The sequence below is a fragment of the Glycine max genome, chromosome 6 (genome assembly GCF_000004515.6).
Source record: "Glycine max cultivar Williams 82 chromosome 6, Glycine_max_v4.0, whole genome shotgun sequence".
Taxonomy (NCBI): Eukaryota; Viridiplantae; Streptophyta; class Magnoliopsida; order Fabales; family Fabaceae; genus Glycine; species Glycine max.
This window is the reverse complement of record NC_038242.2, coordinates 2083357-2101475: the sequence shown is the minus strand read 5'-3', so window position 1 is coordinate 2101475 and position 18119 is coordinate 2083357. Positions and strand designations below refer to the sequence as shown.

Sequence of the window (18119 nt, the reverse complement as noted above, 5' to 3'; positions counted from 1 at the left end):
ATGTTGATTAAAAAAAATCATTAGTTAAAACATTCTGATAAAATCAAATACATATATAGCAAGTTAAATTTAATTTTTAATTAGTTATTATTCATATCATATATCGTTTTAAGAAAATAACAAGTATGCATTAGTGTTTAATTTTGCCTTATGCCCTTATATATGTATGATAGATTAATATTTCTTTATAAGATTTTTAAACTATGTAATGTTGATATGAACAATGGTACAATTAATATTGAACACGATTGTCATATTGTAAACTATAGTAATCCACATCGCACGTAAAAAAAAATGAGAGCTTTGAACAAAAAACAAAAGCAAAAAATGGTGCATCAAATGCTTGGAAACACTTTTAAAAATTAACGGAATCCTATATTTTATTTTTCATGGGATCTAGACCTTTTTTTGTGATGTAATAATTAGTTCTTAGGTACTTTGTAATTAATGAGTTTCTAGCTTGCTTTTTATGATATTGAAACAATATTTTTTTCAGTGAATTTTATTAAGTTAAATCTTGTCAATATTATCTAGATAATCATGTTATTAGTATGAAATGTCAATTTTTTTAAGAATCTGACTCATTATTTTTCATAAAATTTCTTATCCTAACCACTTTTTTCTTTTTAGGTTAAATTACTCATTTGATCCCCATAGTTTCATAATTTTTACATTTTTGGTTTTTTTAATTCCTATAATTTACATTTTAATTCTTATAGTTTAAAAATAGTCTTTTTAGTCCTTGTAGTTTGTATTTTAACTCTCTTTTAGTTCCTATAGTTTGAAAATGATCTTTTTAGTCCATATATTTTATCTTTTAATTACCTTTTAGTCCCTACTACAAAATATATATATAAAAATAATTAACTACAAATTAGTTATAAATTATTAACTATTTTTTATTACAAATTATCTTGCGATAAATTAGTTACGAATTGTTTGCTAAATATTTTTGTAGTTAATTGTAATTGATAATATTACTCATATTTTGATGGTAAGGACTAGAAGAGAATTAAAAATAAAATATATGGACTAAAAATATCACTTTCAAACTATATGAACTAAAAAAGAATTAAAATACAAAATATAAGGACTAAAAAAACTACTTTTAAACTACAGGGACTAGAAAAGAATTAAAGTGTAAACTATAAGGACTAAAAAAATCAGTTTCAAAAACTATAAGGACTAAAAATATAAAAATCGTGAATGCATTCCCTATTAAATCCAATTGTTATATATATTTAATGCATTAATTTAAAAGTATGGCAATTTTATAATTAATAATTAGAATATTATAGTGTGTTGGGAAATAATCAGATTAGTTTATTTCAACTTAAAAAAATTAACTTTAAAACAAACGTTTTTTTAAGTAGATATTTTTTTTTTCTTAAAATAAGAAAAAAACTATTTTTTAAAAAATATAAGCAGTTTGTACATACATACTAAAAAAATAAAAATAAAAATCTTATTTTATGAATATAAATATAATTAAAATTTAATATTATATTATTTATGCTGTTCAAAAATAAAAAGTGATTTTGAGATATAATATACATACGACAATTAATACAATATTATTTTTGTGTCTATCCCTCTCTTAGACCCTATTATTTATCACATTTGAAATTCAGAATTTTCTTTTTCTCTCGTTGTTGTACAAATATCTAATCGTTAATTATTATTAATGCATTAAATATTTAAAATATAATTAATGATATTAATTTTCCTAGCGTAAGACTAATAATAAATATCGACATTATGCGAGATTATGACATGATGTTATGTTAATAGTACAGAATAAAGTAAAAAAATATATATAACAATAATAATTTAAAATATTTAAAATGACATATAAAGTAGTTTTCTAAAACTTCAGTGATTAGTTCAATTTATTATTTCGCAACAATTATGATGGTTAATTAAGGTGAATTAGAAGAAGAACTGAAAATTAAGATAATTAAGGAGAACAAATGAGCACTTCAAAATTTGCTATTAAGCCGTCTCTGCTAGCCATGCATGTTGGATGTAACTTCACCCGATTGATGGGTCCTTAATTATAATTTTTCTTATGATAAAAAATAAATTGCTACTAAGGCGTACTGAACTATTCGAAATGACAACACTACAAGGCCTCGACAACGTTAACTTTTTTCCAATTTAGTGGGGCGTTACAAGCTAAAGCTTTTTTATTTTTGAACTTTAAATTGCTCTTTCACTTTCATTTAATAACGCCTAAACCTAGCTACGAGCAATATAACCTGGGTGTATATAGCTATATATATCATATGCAGAGCAATCTGTAACCCCAAGGATAAAACGTTGTGTTGCTTATTATAGAAATCACAGTTTTAAATGGAACGAGTGACAGAGTTTGTTTGTTTCTAAATAGGATAGGAGGCATTTAATCGGAAATTGGACAGGAGAAAGTTGTTTTCTTTCTGCAAATTATGCCTCCAGAACTTGTTTTACGGTAAGAAAATTTACACCAAATTTACAAGTATTGGTTCTGAACGCTACTTGCGGAAATTTTATGCCGCCAGTGACTTCTTGGCACTTTAAATAAGTTAATTAGTTAATCATTTGAAAATATATTAACAAGAAGAATTTTTTTCTAGTGTAATCAAGAGGTATTTTAAGCTTCTATCTTACACTCAATTAATCTTCTATTCTCCTATTGATTGGTCTATTTTAAAGTAAAGTAATATATTCAATTACGACTTCATGCTAAATTCAAAGATTATAACAGTAAAAACAATTTTTATTCACCTCTATTCAAACTGCCAGTTTAGCGCAAGTGTTTATTTTTCTGATAAACTTGCGGCCGCACAAAACCCAGCATTGCTTCAATGTGCATAAGCATGGGTACGGTGGTGGTGTTTCTCCAACCTCCATTTCAGATTGTCTTGATTTGTAATTCAAACACACACTTAGTCTTAAAATCATATTTTCTCATATCTCAATTGTGATTTTTCCAAATGCGTTGTGTGTAGGCGAAGCTAAGTTTAGGTTATTGCTCAAGTGCCACAAGTTTGAGAGGGTTTTACTGTCTTTTTTATTTAATCTAGAAATATGATTTTTGGACACGTCTACTTGTTACATTCCGTTTACTTATGGTAGTATTTGACTAATAAAGACATTAAGATTATAGTAGCATTTGACTAATAAAGACACGCGTACGTAGGTCACTATTTTATTGGCTAAGTAAAAAAAAAAAAAAACACGAAAAAACTTTCAAACAAAGGGGAAGCGGAGAAATCAGCCTAACTTGATATTAGCTGTACAAAATACATAAATAGCTGTCGGAAATAATTATCTCTTGCAGTATATATATAGAAAGTAGCAGACTCTAAAATATAACATGAAGATGTGATTAAGCATTTATTCCATTATATGGCCCATAAACATGCATGATGCAAATAGAAGGATGTAGGGTAAAGTTGCCCTAAGAAACGAATTGAACTGCGGTCGTTGCGGTATGAGAAAGAGAGAGAGAAAAGTGAGTGAAGGAAGGTGGGAGAATGGTTTCCGTGACGGAGTAGGACGGAAAGTAAGGGTCCCCACAGTGCACATGGGAGCGGATTTGACGATGAGACGAGAAAGAGCACAAGACGTTTATGACAAAGCCTGCAATAGCTTTCGTTAATTTGGCAAAAGACCCCTACCATTTGCGGCAATGCACCTCCCCGTTCTATTATTTCTCTTTCCCTCATTCATTATATCCCCTATTCTCTGCCCCAGATCGATCGAACAAGTGAATTAGCTAGAAGCATTGAAGGACGTAGCTGCTATGGCTCGAGGAAAGATCCAGATCAAGAGGATAGAGAACACCACCAACCGCCAGGTCACTTATTCTAAACGACGGAATGGCCTTTTCAAGAAGGCCAACGAGCTCACCGTTCTATGCGATGCCAAGGTTTCTATTATTATGTTCTCCAGCACTGGGAAACTCCACGAGTACATCAGCCCCTCCACCTCGTACGTTTTTTTATTTTATTATCATCATTTAATTATTCTCCATCTCCTCCAACAAACCCTACCTATCTTCCCTCTCTTTCTTTTTCCAGAACAAAGCAGTTCTTCGATCAGTACCAGATGACTCTAGGAGTCGATCTCTGGAACTCTCATTACGAGGTTCTCTTCCCTTTTCTTTTCTTCAGATTTACTTCTGCCTGCCAGCATCCTTGGAAGTTCTAACTAATCTGTTCATTTGTTGTCCAGAATATGCAAGAGAACTTGAAGAAACTCAAAGATGTGAATAGGAATCTTCGTAAGGAGATTAGGTATATGTTTCATCACTTCGATCTCTTTCTTTGGTAAAATGTTTTTTTCTTGCACGTGTTTTTATTTGTTTACTACCGGTGTTCTTCATGGCTCAGGCAGAGGATGGGAGATTGTCTGAACGATCTGGGCATGGAAGATCTCAAGCTCCTTGAGGAAGAAATGGACAAGGCCGCCAAGGTTGTTCGTGAACGTAAGGTTAGATACTTAGATTATATGTTCCTATTTATACACTATTTTTTGCTTTTTTCTCGTAAGTTGATTAGGGTATATGATTAAAGAATTATTTATAAGAAAAGAAAAAAAATTAAGATTAACTTTTTCATGAACTAAAATATTTTTTTATTAATTAATTTGTAAATATTTTTCATATATCTACATATTAGCTAATAATTAATTAATAAATAATCAATTTTAACTCTTATAGAGAAGTTTATTTTTTTTATATAAATATTTTTACAAAAATTTACCCAAACTATTAATATAATATATGCATTAAGAACTTGATATATAGTATCGGAGACATATCATGAGAGTATAGATTTGGGAGTGTGAGCTATTTTCGCATCCATGTCAGGGACAAGGGGCATATCACGTAGTTTAAATTTTATAAAAATAGATTAACTCTTAATTTTGTGATGTTTTCTGTGTACGCTTAAAACGAAGGATTAAGAAGTTAACGGATTAACATTCATCACCACCATTACTAATTGATTAAATAACTAGCAAATATGGATTTTTTTTAAGGAAATTCCTTTTAAAAAAATTCAGAGTAGTATCAGGATAAGCTAGTACATTCCTATCAATTTTCTTTACATGAGCAATCATGCTACCCTGTGGAGGTAACCTATATATGAAGCCCTCTGCATGCTATTTGAAAACGAGTAAAGATCTTCAATTTTGTATTCAAAAATTTGTTTATGCTGTGTCTGCAGCACTTATTTGGTTAGAGATATCAAACTTAATGTCGCTCAAATTTGGGGACCCCCCTAGCTTCGTTCTTTTGGATTCATTGCCCGTGACACACAATGTTTGCATTTGACGAAGAACCACATGGGTCCACGACATCATAGGAAACTATATATATATATTTCCAATTAAACATATAATTTGATATTTTACAAAATTTGTTTGTTTTCTGGGTAGCATTTATTTCTATTGGTGAAGGCGTGTCGTGTAGATATGTGTTTTTCTGCATTTACTCAATTTGAGCATATTTATCATTGATGAATTCTTTTGCTTTATATCAAAAATTAAAAAGAAATGTAGATCTGTTCTTTTTTCCAGTTCGCGTACGTATTTGGAGCGAGAGCAGTTCAATTTTTATTCTTTAATCTGGAGATATCGATCCTCTGGATAGCTGAATTTTAATCTGCTTGTTTGTCCACGTTAACATGTCTCAAGTATATATTCTACAGAAAAAGTAAAAGTATTTGGATGGTATGAAACAATTTTTGTGAAAAAGGCATAACAAGGAGTGTTAAAATTCTGAACGTGATTAAAATGTATATATTTAAATTAATTTTAGTGCCAAATTTTATAATAAAACGTGTACAAGAAATTAATTTGGTTGTTTAAAGGAACGTCCCTTAGTGGTTGAAGATTTCGAACTTAATTACTATACCTTACCATGCTAACAAGTTTCTTAATTGTGACAATTATTGTTGACAGTATAAGGTGATAACAAATCAGATTGACACCCAAAGGAAAAAGGTAAAAATAGTGAACGTGTTTCCCCTCATATTATCTTCTTTGGTGGTTATTCGTTCGTCACTTCTTTTGATTATTGAAATTTTTGTAGTTTAATAACGAGAAAGAAGTGCACAACAGACTCCTGCGTGACTTGGTAAGTATTTTAGCATATGCTTTCGTTGATTTTAATATGTCATATATGTAATAATGCTTCCTAGATCATACACAAACATGCGCACACAGTAAGAACAACAATAACAATACAATTACAATAATAATGGTGTTATGTCACTGGAGATAATTACTTACATAAATCACACACCCATATTGAACTCAATTAAAAATTAAATTCTCAAAGATATTATTCAAAATCAAATATCTTTTAATAATATGTCTTCCAATGTTTCTTTCAATGTAGAGTTAATCATGTGTTCCATTGATTCTTCAGTCAAAATTATATATTATCACAGAAAGTAGTATGTATTGAGGAATAAGATTTTGTATATTATATTGATAAGTACATCCAAAACTAAATTAAACAAATAATTAATATCTCAACAAAGCTTAACCCTGATATAAATCTACCATTGTAGGAAATCAATCTTTACTCTCGTTTCTGGGAATTCCCATTCTATAGCTACTAATTATCCCATATGATGAATCACGCACACAACTTTTTTTTCTTTCTAAAATCTTTAACAATGCTTCTCTCAACACTGTTATATGATTTTTATAGTTAATAAAAATAACATTTCGTAAAAGATATATATCTTGCGCATTGTAGATTCGATATGTGTGTATGTATATATTGCAAATTTACTTGGCAGCTTTCCCTCTAGCCGAATCTCTGGCGTGTAGATTGAATTAAAGAAATATTCTGAATGGAGATTGTTTTATTGTGTATTTAATTTAATTTAAGGATGCAAGAGCAGAAGATCCACGTTTTGCATTGATAGATAATGGAGGGGAGTACGAGTCTGTGATCGGATTCTCAAATTTAGGTCCACGCATGTTCGCATTGAGCCTACAGCCAAGCCATCCTAGTGCCCAAAGCGGAGCAGCAGGCTCTGATCTTACCACTTACCCTTTACTTTTCTAGTACGCAAGCTTAAGCAGCTCGATCTCTTCATCAATCAGAAATACCACATTCACTCAAATTTCAATAAGAATATGACTTGTGATCGATATCTTAAGTTATGCACCCGTACGTGCAGTTTGTACTTAACCACAAAACAATCTCACGAATCTTCTCTTCTCGGTCGATCGCATATATGCATGTGTGAATTATTCAGTTGCAACTGATGAACTGTTATCTCTGTATGTTTTTTAGCCTAATCATATACCTGAAACATGACGTTGCATGTGTTTCCTTTTATTGAGAATGCTTTGGCATGATTATTTATAGAGCGTTTCATAAGTCTATATTTTAACTATTTTTATGATGTATTTTCTACTTTATACCACGTGGTGTTTTCATTTGAAATTAAAATGAGAACATTCACTTTTCTTAGAAACAATCTTATTTTGTATGAGTACTTGTAAATATAGATAGAATATAAAGTTAGTGTATTTCATTCGCCCTCTTTTTTATCTTTGAAAGTTTTTAAAATTTTGTTCTCGAACTCGCAACTCTTTCTTTACGCCGATAATCCGATCCTCTTCTTTAAAAAACACCGTTCTATCACGCGGTAGAGGTGCTCGTCGACGTGGCGGGTCTGGGTCATGTCGTTGACTAAATGTTGTGGTCGGATACGATGATGTACACTATCATATCCCGATTCTCTTATGATTCCACATATTGTAAACACATCAACCATATATTCTCTTCTCTTTGCATTTATTTACTTTCGGCCTCACAATTTTAATTTTTTTATTCAAACACAAAATTTTAAAAATAAAAAAAATTCAATTAAAGTATTTGAAATTCTTAGAATTTTAAATTTCTCAAAATTTTAAATTTCCTCATTCAAACACATTGTTAAGGTTCTTTGGTAAATGATAAAAAAATTTTAGGTCCTTAATAATTTTTTTTCATTATTTTGAGTTATTGATATATTAAATTTTTTATTTTGAGTTCATGTTGTCAGTTATGTAATGATGTGATATCATCACAATCATTAATGATGATTGAAAGATTTGTAAGATAACACTTTCTCACAATTAATGACAGATATTCAAAACAAAAATTTTAATATATAAGAAACTCAAAACAAAAAAAAATTATTAAAGACCTAAAATAAAATTCAGTCATTTATGAGTAACCTTCAACATGTTATTTTAATTAATTTATAATTTATTATTCTTTGCATAAATAAAAATTTAGCATGTGAATAAATTTCATAATGTCTTTTAAGTTGATGAAATATATCATTGTTTTAGGCCATTTATTATTTTTTTACATTGTAAAAATCATTGTTTAAAATACTTGTATTTTAATATTTGTATTTGTTTTATTTTTATTAAATATTTATTTGAAAATTAAATTAATTTTACACATTTTTATTTTATAAATATATTTTATTGAACAAAATAATTAGTTTTAAAGATAATTTTAAATTGTTTGTCAAATAATTAATAATTTAAAATAAACTTCTAAGGGGTCGTATCATGATAAAGATATGAAACTATATTGTCTCTAATGAATTGTTTGATGCTTCAATAAGATATGATTTACTTATATCTCATTATTTATTTCCACTATCTACGTCATCATGACCATTATGTTCACTGTCATTTCTCCACTATGATTGTTGTCACAACCATAACAACTAACCGTCTAACATTATTACTATTATCATTGTAATAGTCTATATTACTTTCGTCATCATTGTTGTCACTAGTTTATCATTGTATCATTGAATTGCTATAATTACATATCATCATTATTTTCACTATCACGAGATTTTCGTTGCCGCTACCACTAACACCATCACCTATCATTATTTGATTCATATCATGGTGTGCACAAAACATATGAAATTGGATTAAGCCTATATTGCTTTTATTATATCATGTTCCTATCCTTGAAAATAACTTTTATAGCCTAATTGGTAGTGAGAAGTTTTTATTTTAATGGAAATCTTATCTAGAATTTCATAAGAGGATATAGCCCTCCCCCTGTTCCATAAAATTTTCAAGTTCATTTAACTTAACACTCTCCATCTCCACGCAAGGAGGGGTAGGTTTAAAATTGTGAAGATTGGAAATGAATCAAGGATTAAAGTGTCTTTTTAAAATACATTAAATTAAAAATAAAAAAAGAAATCAAATTTGTAAAAAGGTCCTTTGACTTTAATGGCAAAAAACAAAAAATTAAACCTAATAATCTTATGTGACAAAATAAGTTAGTGACATTATATGATTATACAATACATAACAATATCAATGTGTCTTAGTTTAAAGTTATAATGACCAATATTATGAGAATATTGGTTTTTCATGTTTGATATTATTTTAAAAAAATAACATTAATCGGAAAAAAATGTTTCCCCGAAAATGTTTTTTAATTGAGTTTCACACCACAATATTACCATTAAGGTAGACGAAAATCTATTTTTTTCTAGTTTTAAAAAAATATTATGGTAAAAATATCATGTTAATTTTATTATATTATTTAATATGATAAATAATTAAAGTAAAAAAAATACTATATACTCTCCTCTAGTATCAAATATAAGAAAAAATATATTCTTCTTGGTCTCAATTCTTAAATATAAGAAAAATTTAATTAAATTTATCTTATTTAATGTTATTATTTTTTTTTCTAAAAAAATGTTATTATTTTAAAAATACCATTCATTTAATTAATTGAGGTTTCAATTTTAATGACTCTTTATTATCCTTGATATTAAGTTTTAATGAAAAATAAGTTAAAAAAATTATTTTTAATTAAAATTAATACAATTAAATGTGACTAACTAACTTTATTAGTTTTCTAAAAAAAAAGAATCTTATTTATCATTTTTTCCTTATATTTAAAATAAGAAAAAATACTTCTTTTATTTCCAAAAAAAATTATATAAATATTCAAAAAAATATTTAGATTTCTGAAAAAATATTTTTCTTTCTTATACTCCTTAAATGTCAAATAAAAAAAAAAAAAGAAAAGCAAGGAGATATGTTGTGATCTTAAGGAAACGGCCATTGATAATTTTACCCCCAAAAAAAGACTCGGAAGAAGAAAAGAAACCCCGGTCAATAGTTACGTAACAGATAAACTCGGCTGGAAGGGTTTTTGTTTCTTGCGCCTTAAAACCCTTGCCTGAGCGTTGCAAGTCCAAGAGGGGTTTTGGCTGGGTTCAAAGCAACACAACCAAACCAAGAAGACGAGAGTGACGGTGGCGGAGACACTGTTGTTGAGCGACTATGGGAGCTCTCGCTTCATTCGCCCCTTGGATTTCCGAGGACGACCTTCTTCTCAAGAACTCCGTTGAGGTTCTTCCCTTCTCCCTTTCACTTTCCGATTTATTTCTTTGATCATTCTCTCGTTTCAATTAAAACCTCTCTTTAGCTTATAACTTTTTGTTGTCTGATACCAACACACTCCAAATTTCTCTTACCATTGAACTCAATAGTAATACTTGCCTCCTACATTATCGAGTTCGTATTTGGTTCAACTTGTATTAGATAATTAATAATCACTTATTTCTGAGGGAAAAAATTTGTTTACAAACATGCTGAATATTGAATAGATCTATATTTTATTTTCTTCTGGTTTTCTTTTTGGAGACAAGTGCAATATTCTTGTTCAAGGTAAATTTGATCTTTTACTTTTTAATTTGCAGGCTGGTGCTTCATTAGAATCGCTTGCGAAAGGTGCAGTGCAGTTTTCTCGAAAATATAGTATTAAAGAGATACAGGATCGATGGTATTCTCTCCTCTATGATCCTGTCATTTCTGCAGAAGCTGCGGCGAATATGACAAACTTAGAGCTTTCAGCTTTGCCTCTCCCATCAAAGTTCTATAGGTTTGGACATTCCAAAGAACGGAAAGTTGTTTCTGCTACAAGAAAGTCTGACAGTGTTCGCAATTTGTATTATGCTAGGCGCAAAAGAATCCGCAATAGCATGTTAACTTCCATGGACTTAAGTTTTCTAGTTGATTCAGAAAATGGTAATTATGCAGCGCATGGAAGTGATCCTTTATCTGGAAACTGCATGCCTGAAGGTGGAACTTCAAATCATTTTTCAAGTCTTGATCCTTCTCAGTATGCTTTTCCTGAAAATGTGATGGATGATAATGTTGCTTCTGATAGAGTTGCTGCTGGTGTGTTTTGCCATGGAGTTGACAAGGCAGTTGCAGAGAATTTCCCTGCCAAGCTAAAGAGTGTACTTAAGGAAGAACCTCAGATTTTTGAAGGCAATATGCCTTTGGATGGAGTTGTTGAGGATTTGGATGTTCCTAATGAATTGGCTATAGATGGGTGGATTGGAGATGATGGTTTAGAGAGAATGCCTTTGTCCGCATTGAATCATATCAACAATGACCCTGGAAATATGTGTCCTGAGTTTGATGAAAACAATGTATTTGATTCAGAGTTAGAGTGTGGAACATCATTTAACTTATCTTCTCGTCCTGAAATGTCAGTCTGGGGAACAGATGAGAGCATTCAAGAACATGATTTGCCATGTGATGGTTTTAGTGATCCTATTGCTTGTGGGGATGCTTATTTGGAAGAACTGTCCAATTCTCTCCTCCACTTCAGTAGTGAGGAAGAACAAATTCTGATGGATGTTGATGGAGAAGAAGGGATTGAAAAATCTTACTTTGGTGGCCTGACTTCACTCCTACAAAATTCTACAAATGATGTTAATTCAGATCAGATTTCTGAAAAGGATGAAACAGAGTCACTAATGGCCTCACAGGCACATGTTATAAATCAGTCAGTTTCATGTCACAAAGAATTGGATGACAACCTAGGGTCAAGCTCTAGTGGTTTACAAGTAGTTCCCAAATTAGAGTTCCAAATGTCATCTTCTGTCGCGGCTACAGACCCCCAATTTCCTGATCTAATTAATGAAAGTATGTCCTGTTCAATAAACACCGAGCACCAAGAAATTCCAGAAAATGATGACGTTTTTCTACCATTTGATGTGCCTCCTGTCATATTTCCCCCTTCATCAAAATTAATTTTTAAAGTATCCAATAAACCAATTTCTTCATCTGTTATTAAGCATAGAGATAGTGAAAGAGGTAAAACTTTGATGCATGTAGAAAAGAAAGACTCTGTAGAATCTCATGCATCTTTTCAGATGATGGAATCTCCTTGCTTCCCAGGACCTGTTGGTGGTTCTAAGGTAGAATGTGAGTTGCCTGCTAATCATGCACCACACACAGTGTCTAGGAGTTCTGTTACTGTTTCTGGTGGCTTAGGTGGAAATGAAGCTGCAAACACAACAGATGCTTTTTTGCATGCTAATAAAAAGGAAGAAGCTACCAACGTTGGCTTGGCAAAGGATCCAAACAATCATGTGGCAAATTCTTTCATGAAGAAATCAGCTGTTGATTCTAAAGACTTCAGAAATCATCCCCAACCTAATGGTTTTAGCATGAAGACTGAACAAGATTTAGCCTTGCCACTTCAAGATTACCAGTTGCAACGTGCTGAACTGGGATCCTCAGATGTTCTTGAGTCAGAGCTGGTAGCAAATCCTCCAACATTAGATGAGGAAGAGCAATATATAGAGAGTGATGAGGAGCTTCCTTCTTATTCTGACGTAGAGGCAATGGTAAGTTGTATTGCATCAATCTTTCTGTCAACATTTAACTTTGCCCTTTTCACACCCATAGCCATTCTCTGACTTATTCATTCTTCACTCCTGCAGTTACTTGATATGGACCTGGATCCTGATGATCACCAGGATTCGTATTATAATGAGGAAGGTATAACACAGCCATGGATTTTATTTGCTGTTACTTTGTGTTATTTGTTTTTTCTTTTCCCTTTGGAGGAGAGATATGGAGATGCCTTAAATCAAGTGATGACCCAATTAAATGGTATGGGAGCATGCATCAGTTACTTGAGCTGATGACTGCCTCTCAGGGCTCAATTATCTTCCTTAATGGTTGCCCATATTTTTACTTGATGTCTTCACAAATTGCTGAATAAAGATGAAATGTGAGGCACTTGAGGAGAGGGGGGTTGAGGCATTTTTGTATTCCAAGAGGTTGCAATACTTTAATGCTCTTTCCAATGATCTCCAGTTCATTGGAAAAGTGATAATGGATTTGCAAGTCAGTTGCATAATATATGGAATTTGTGGAATTTTGTCAAATATGTCCATTGTGTCTCCATGCATTTGTGTTTGTATATTTGCCTTGATTATGGGTTGATTACAATATTTACACTAAGATGACAGCATATTAATTTTTCATTGTTACTACCGCTGTGTACTTTCTTTTATCATAGCCTAACAGTATATATTCTGATTACAATTTAGTATCAAGATATCAACATGTGGAAAGTAAGCGAGCTATCATGAGGCTGGAACTAGGTGCCCATTCTTGTATTCAAAGAGCCATTGATTCACATGGAGCATTTGCCATTTTGTACAGTCGCCACTCAAAGCATTATATTAAGAAACCTGAGGTATTTGAGCATGTAAACTGGTTACTTGGTGAACTTTGTCATTTGTGGGATCTTTTTTACTGATTCATTTTCAAACACTCAAAGCATCATGAGCTCATGCTATTTTTTTTAATAACTTCTTAAAAAAATCTCACATGCATTATAAATATGGTCACACACACACACAAATATTTGGTTTTTTTATTAATTTATTCAGATTGTGTTCCTGACTTGAGGAAGCAATCTACTTGCAAATTATTGAGTGAGTTTTGTGATGAAAGTTAAACTATAAAGGAAGTAGTAGTTGGACAAACCAATTATGCAATTATAAACATAAATGTGCTTTGAAAAGAGCACTGTACTGGGATAATTTTTTTTACTACTTAAATTAAATTTGAGATATTTGATAATGCTTTAATGATGTCTCAATTCATCCTGCAGGTTTTACTTGGACGAGCAACAGAAGGTGTTCCTGTAGACATTGATTTGGGCAAAGGAGGGCATGGCAATGCAATATCTCGACGTCAGGTTAGTTATGTTTACCAACTTAAACTTAAATGTCAAGGCTGCAGCAACGTTTTGCTGCATTTGATAGATTTTGGATAAAAACATGCATAATGTACATCTGATTTTCAAATTAAGATAACAGTGTTTACATCATAAAACAAGGTTATACTGTACTAGTAACTTCAATGTGGTTTATGAAATACTTCAACAGCTAAATAACTCTTTGTCTTTCTCACTGCTGTAATGCTGTTTTAGATCAGAGAAATGCAGAAAATAAAAGTTCTGCTGATACATCAGCAGTTCTCCCCTTTTTTCTCCTAATTTTAGCTTCAAACTTCAAAGAGAAATCAATGCCATGCTAGGAATTTAATGGAAGAAAAATTGTAATTTGGTGTAATTTTCTGTAGTGTATGAAGATGAAGGATCTATGTATGCTTTAATGCATCAGGGTTATTTGTCTGATTGATCATAAGAGCTAACTGTTTCATCTGGTGCATGCTGTAATGGTCATTAGACTTATAATGTAATTTTGACATGATGTCAATTCAAATAGTAGGAATGCAGGATTATTGATTTTGTCATGTGTAGTTTGAGATATTATAAGTTGGGCATAGACAGTTAGGTGTTGTCTTCACTACCAAATAAAGTTGACTTCAATATACTATGTTTTTCCCCTGCTAAGGCAATTATAAAGATGGATAAAGATGGTTCATTCTACATCAAAAACCTTGGCAAGAGTCCAATCCTGGTAAATAACAAAGAAGTGCACACTGGTCAGTCTCAAAGACTGCATTCTGATTGTCTGATTGAGGTATGATCATATAGCTCCTTTCAAATTTGATTGATTTGCACTAGTCTCGTTGTGAATTATCTGATTGGAAATGTTTGTTCTCTCTCTTCCTGATAAAAACAAAGGGGAGTAGCATCCTACTAGAACGGAGAAAGGCACAAAACAAAAGTTCTGCTGCTGCATGCAACCTTTAGTTCAAACCCATTCCCTTTCAGCTCTCTTCATTCATGTCCCCCTATACACTTCCCATCATTCTCTCTTGTATTATCATTTCATATCCAGCTGAATTCCCACCTCCTACTATTCCTTGTGCGCCTTTCATGTTCTGGAACAAAATTATTTTTCCCTTTATAATTTATAACCTATTCAGTTCTCCTCACTCATGTGTGTTTATCACTTTATTCTTTTGCTTCTCATCCTTTTCCTTTTAGCATTTATTCAACTCTGTAATAGGGGTCTATCATTCTCCTTATTGGTTAAGTTTTGTTGTTTCCATCTTTGTATGTTCTTGCCCATGTGTTGTTGCAATCCTTTTAGATTCAATGCTGCTAGAATACTCTTTTCATGATTGCCAAGTAAATCAAATATGTATGTGTGCCATTAGTCCATTTCGAGCTATAAGATATGAGATGCTATAACATGTCATAACATTGATCCTTAGATTATTAGCATGCCTAACATTCCAGTTCCTGTACTTTGCATTACAACATCTTTATTTCTTTTAAGCCGTAGACTAATGTTTGTGTTTTACAGAATTTAATTTTGGAGTTGATGTACGGCGGATGGTGTTCTTATGCTTGCAAATGTTTTCTTCTATTTGTTAGTTGAATTAAGTACATAGAAACTTGGATTTCTTTGTACCTTCTACTTCAATTTCACCATATATCCTTAAAAGAGATAAAAAAACAGCCAGTGTTACAAAAATGATACGTTACAGATTATGTTGTTTCACTTCCAAATCTGCTCTGTTGTAGCAAGTCTATTTTTGTTTTATAAAATGAATTATAAACTGAACGTAGAATTTCATTTCACTACACTTTTTTAGGGAAGAGGGGTTGGCTTTGTTCAAACTTGCACTATGTTGGATTTTACTTGTATTAATAGGAAATGTGAATTCTTCGTTGAGTTTCTGTAGCTAACTCCCCACTAGTCTAAAATAGAATAAGTGGTTTATTTTGCAGGTGAGAGGCATGCCATTGATATTTGAGATAAATCAAAGTCGTGTGAAGCAGTACGTGGATCACATTTCTGACAATTCACAGAACTTTTAGTGTCGATTTGTAAATGAAGCAAGGAGTCCAGTAAACACAGAAGGTGCTTATTTTTACTGCATTTTCTGAGTTTTGGTAAATGTAAGCAGTGACCCTATTGTTGTATGTCATTGCATTTATTGGTGAACTTATGTTTCCTGAATGGATTTCTTTGACTCTGCACTTTCTTCCCATATTCTTTTGCCCGCAAAAGTAAGATAATTCAACCCAAAAGTTCTGTAACATGGTAAATTTATCCAACCTTGAAAGTGCTTGTTCACTCCCAATGCCGCAAACTGAATCTCATCACCGCCATGCATTTTGTAAGGTTAAAGAGCACGCATGCTCTTTTTTGTTTTGCCCCGGTTCACTGGATACGTGTACTAATCTTTGACGCGGCATTCTGTTAATTAATTTATTTATTATCATTTACATTTGAATAAAGTAAAACAACGATCTGTTGGTTAAAAAATTCTGCATTTGAATGTGTAGTTGCACAAGTAATAAAATCACCATCTCTAATTAAATGTCATGGACCTTGTCATTTGTTTATTATTCAGATAATTTTTTTTCTATTTTCAATTTTTTTATTTACTTTAATTGCAAAAATATCTCTTTTTTATTTTGTTTTAAAAAATTATATAAAACAGTGAAATTATTAGTGTTTTTATTTTGCCTATACTGACTTAAAACATTTTTTCAATACAAATAATGTCTTATAGGGTGTTTGGCAGCCGAGAACTTGTTAGTTTTTCTGGAATTTGAAATTGAGAATATTGGTTCTCCTTAATATCTCAAAGTTTTATTTGTAAAGAATTTTTGTTTTAGTTTCCTGCCAAATCGTTCCCGTGGACCGTCAATTTCAACTTTCCTGATTTGGGAGGAAAGTGTTATGTAAACAGGCCACATACCCCTTTTAGTTTAAGTTCATCATTATCCAAAATTTTCAATTCCTACTATCTATTTTCTAAATACGAATACAACACTAACGGATTATAGTTCAAATAGTTGAGTATGATGTATTAGTGATATAAATCTTCTGATATGATGTTTAATTCTTGTGGATAAAAAAAATACAACAGACTACATCCTAAGGAAGGAGACTCCCATAAGTTTAATTCCAACGGAAGTTGATGGAGAACAATCAGAGATTCTCAACACTCCTTGCACCCTAGCCATTAAAATAATGTCTTTAGTTTCTTCACTATTTGAATGTTATTTATATTTTAATTTTAATAGTTATTTACTTTATATATTGTAGTTAAGTTTTCAATGTCTTCAAAAATAATTTGGTTATTTAAGAAATATCTTGAACTTATAGTTGAATCATGAATGCAGTGTTTTAAATTCGGACCAGTGGTATAGGCAGGTCAAGCTGATATTGATCGCATATAATTGATCATGTATTTAGCCCAGTGTGACCCTGTACGAACCAGTTGGGTTTGCAGTTTAACCGATAATCCCCTGATCGGTGCATCTTTCTGCGTTTCCTAATTAGTGTGCTACTGGCCAACAGCTACTTAATTAATAAAAATAAATGCATTGCTGAAGGTTTGAACCCAGCACATAGAACTCTTCTTAATAATCTTTGAACCACTACCTCATATAAGTTTCATTGTAAGTTATGCCACAAATATTATATAATAACATAAGATATAGTTAACCATTTATTTATACATGAATAACATTAATTTTGATTCACCTGAATGATACTTGTTACCACTAAGTTGGAGATATTTCATAAATATATTATTGTTATAATAAAATAAAATTTTAAATATATATATAACCTCATGGATGGATTTTAATGAGTTTGAACTTGAAGAAATCTGAAACATATAGAATTATATAAATTTAAATTTGTGATGTGATTTTTTTTAAAGTAAAGTATAATTTTTTTAATAAAAACTGGATTAGGCAAGTCAATCAATAATTCATTGGTTTGACCATTAATTCAACTGTTTTTTGACCCACTGATTCAATTTTTAAAATTATACATCAATGTCATATCTGTAATAAGAATTGAATAAAGAAA

General features: G+C 31.1%; 2 protein-coding genes across 3 annotated transcripts; both read left to right on the top strand.

The window, feature by feature from the left end:
* Positions 1 to 3128: 3128 nt before the first annotated feature.
* On the top strand, positions 3129 to 7347 carry NMH7 (MADS-box protein NMH7). 2 transcript variants are annotated; one of them, XM_006581000.4, is made up of 7 exons: positions 3129 to 3975; positions 4065 to 4131; positions 4219 to 4280; positions 4377 to 4476; positions 5950 to 5991; positions 6080 to 6124; positions 6890 to 7347. In XM_006581000.4, the coding sequence occupies exons 1-7, from the start codon at positions 3788 to 3790 to the stop codon at positions 7067 to 7069; spliced, it is 684 nt and encodes a 227-aa protein (XP_006581063.1). In that variant the 5' UTR covers positions 3129 to 3787; the 3' UTR covers positions 7070 to 7347.
* A 2674-nt stretch (positions 7348 to 10021) lies between these two features.
* LOC100803683 (uncharacterized) lies at positions 10022 to 16267 on the top strand. Its single transcript, XM_003527624.5, has 7 exons — positions 10022 to 10404; positions 10755 to 12698; positions 12795 to 12852; positions 13410 to 13558; positions 13979 to 14065; positions 14727 to 14855; positions 16016 to 16267. Exons 1-7 carry the CDS (start codon positions 10336 to 10338, stop codon positions 16103 to 16105), a joined length of 2526 nt encoding a protein of 841 aa, XP_003527672.1. The 5' UTR covers positions 10022 to 10335; the 3' UTR covers positions 16106 to 16267.
* The last annotated feature ends 1852 nt before the right edge of the window (positions 16268 to 18119 follow it).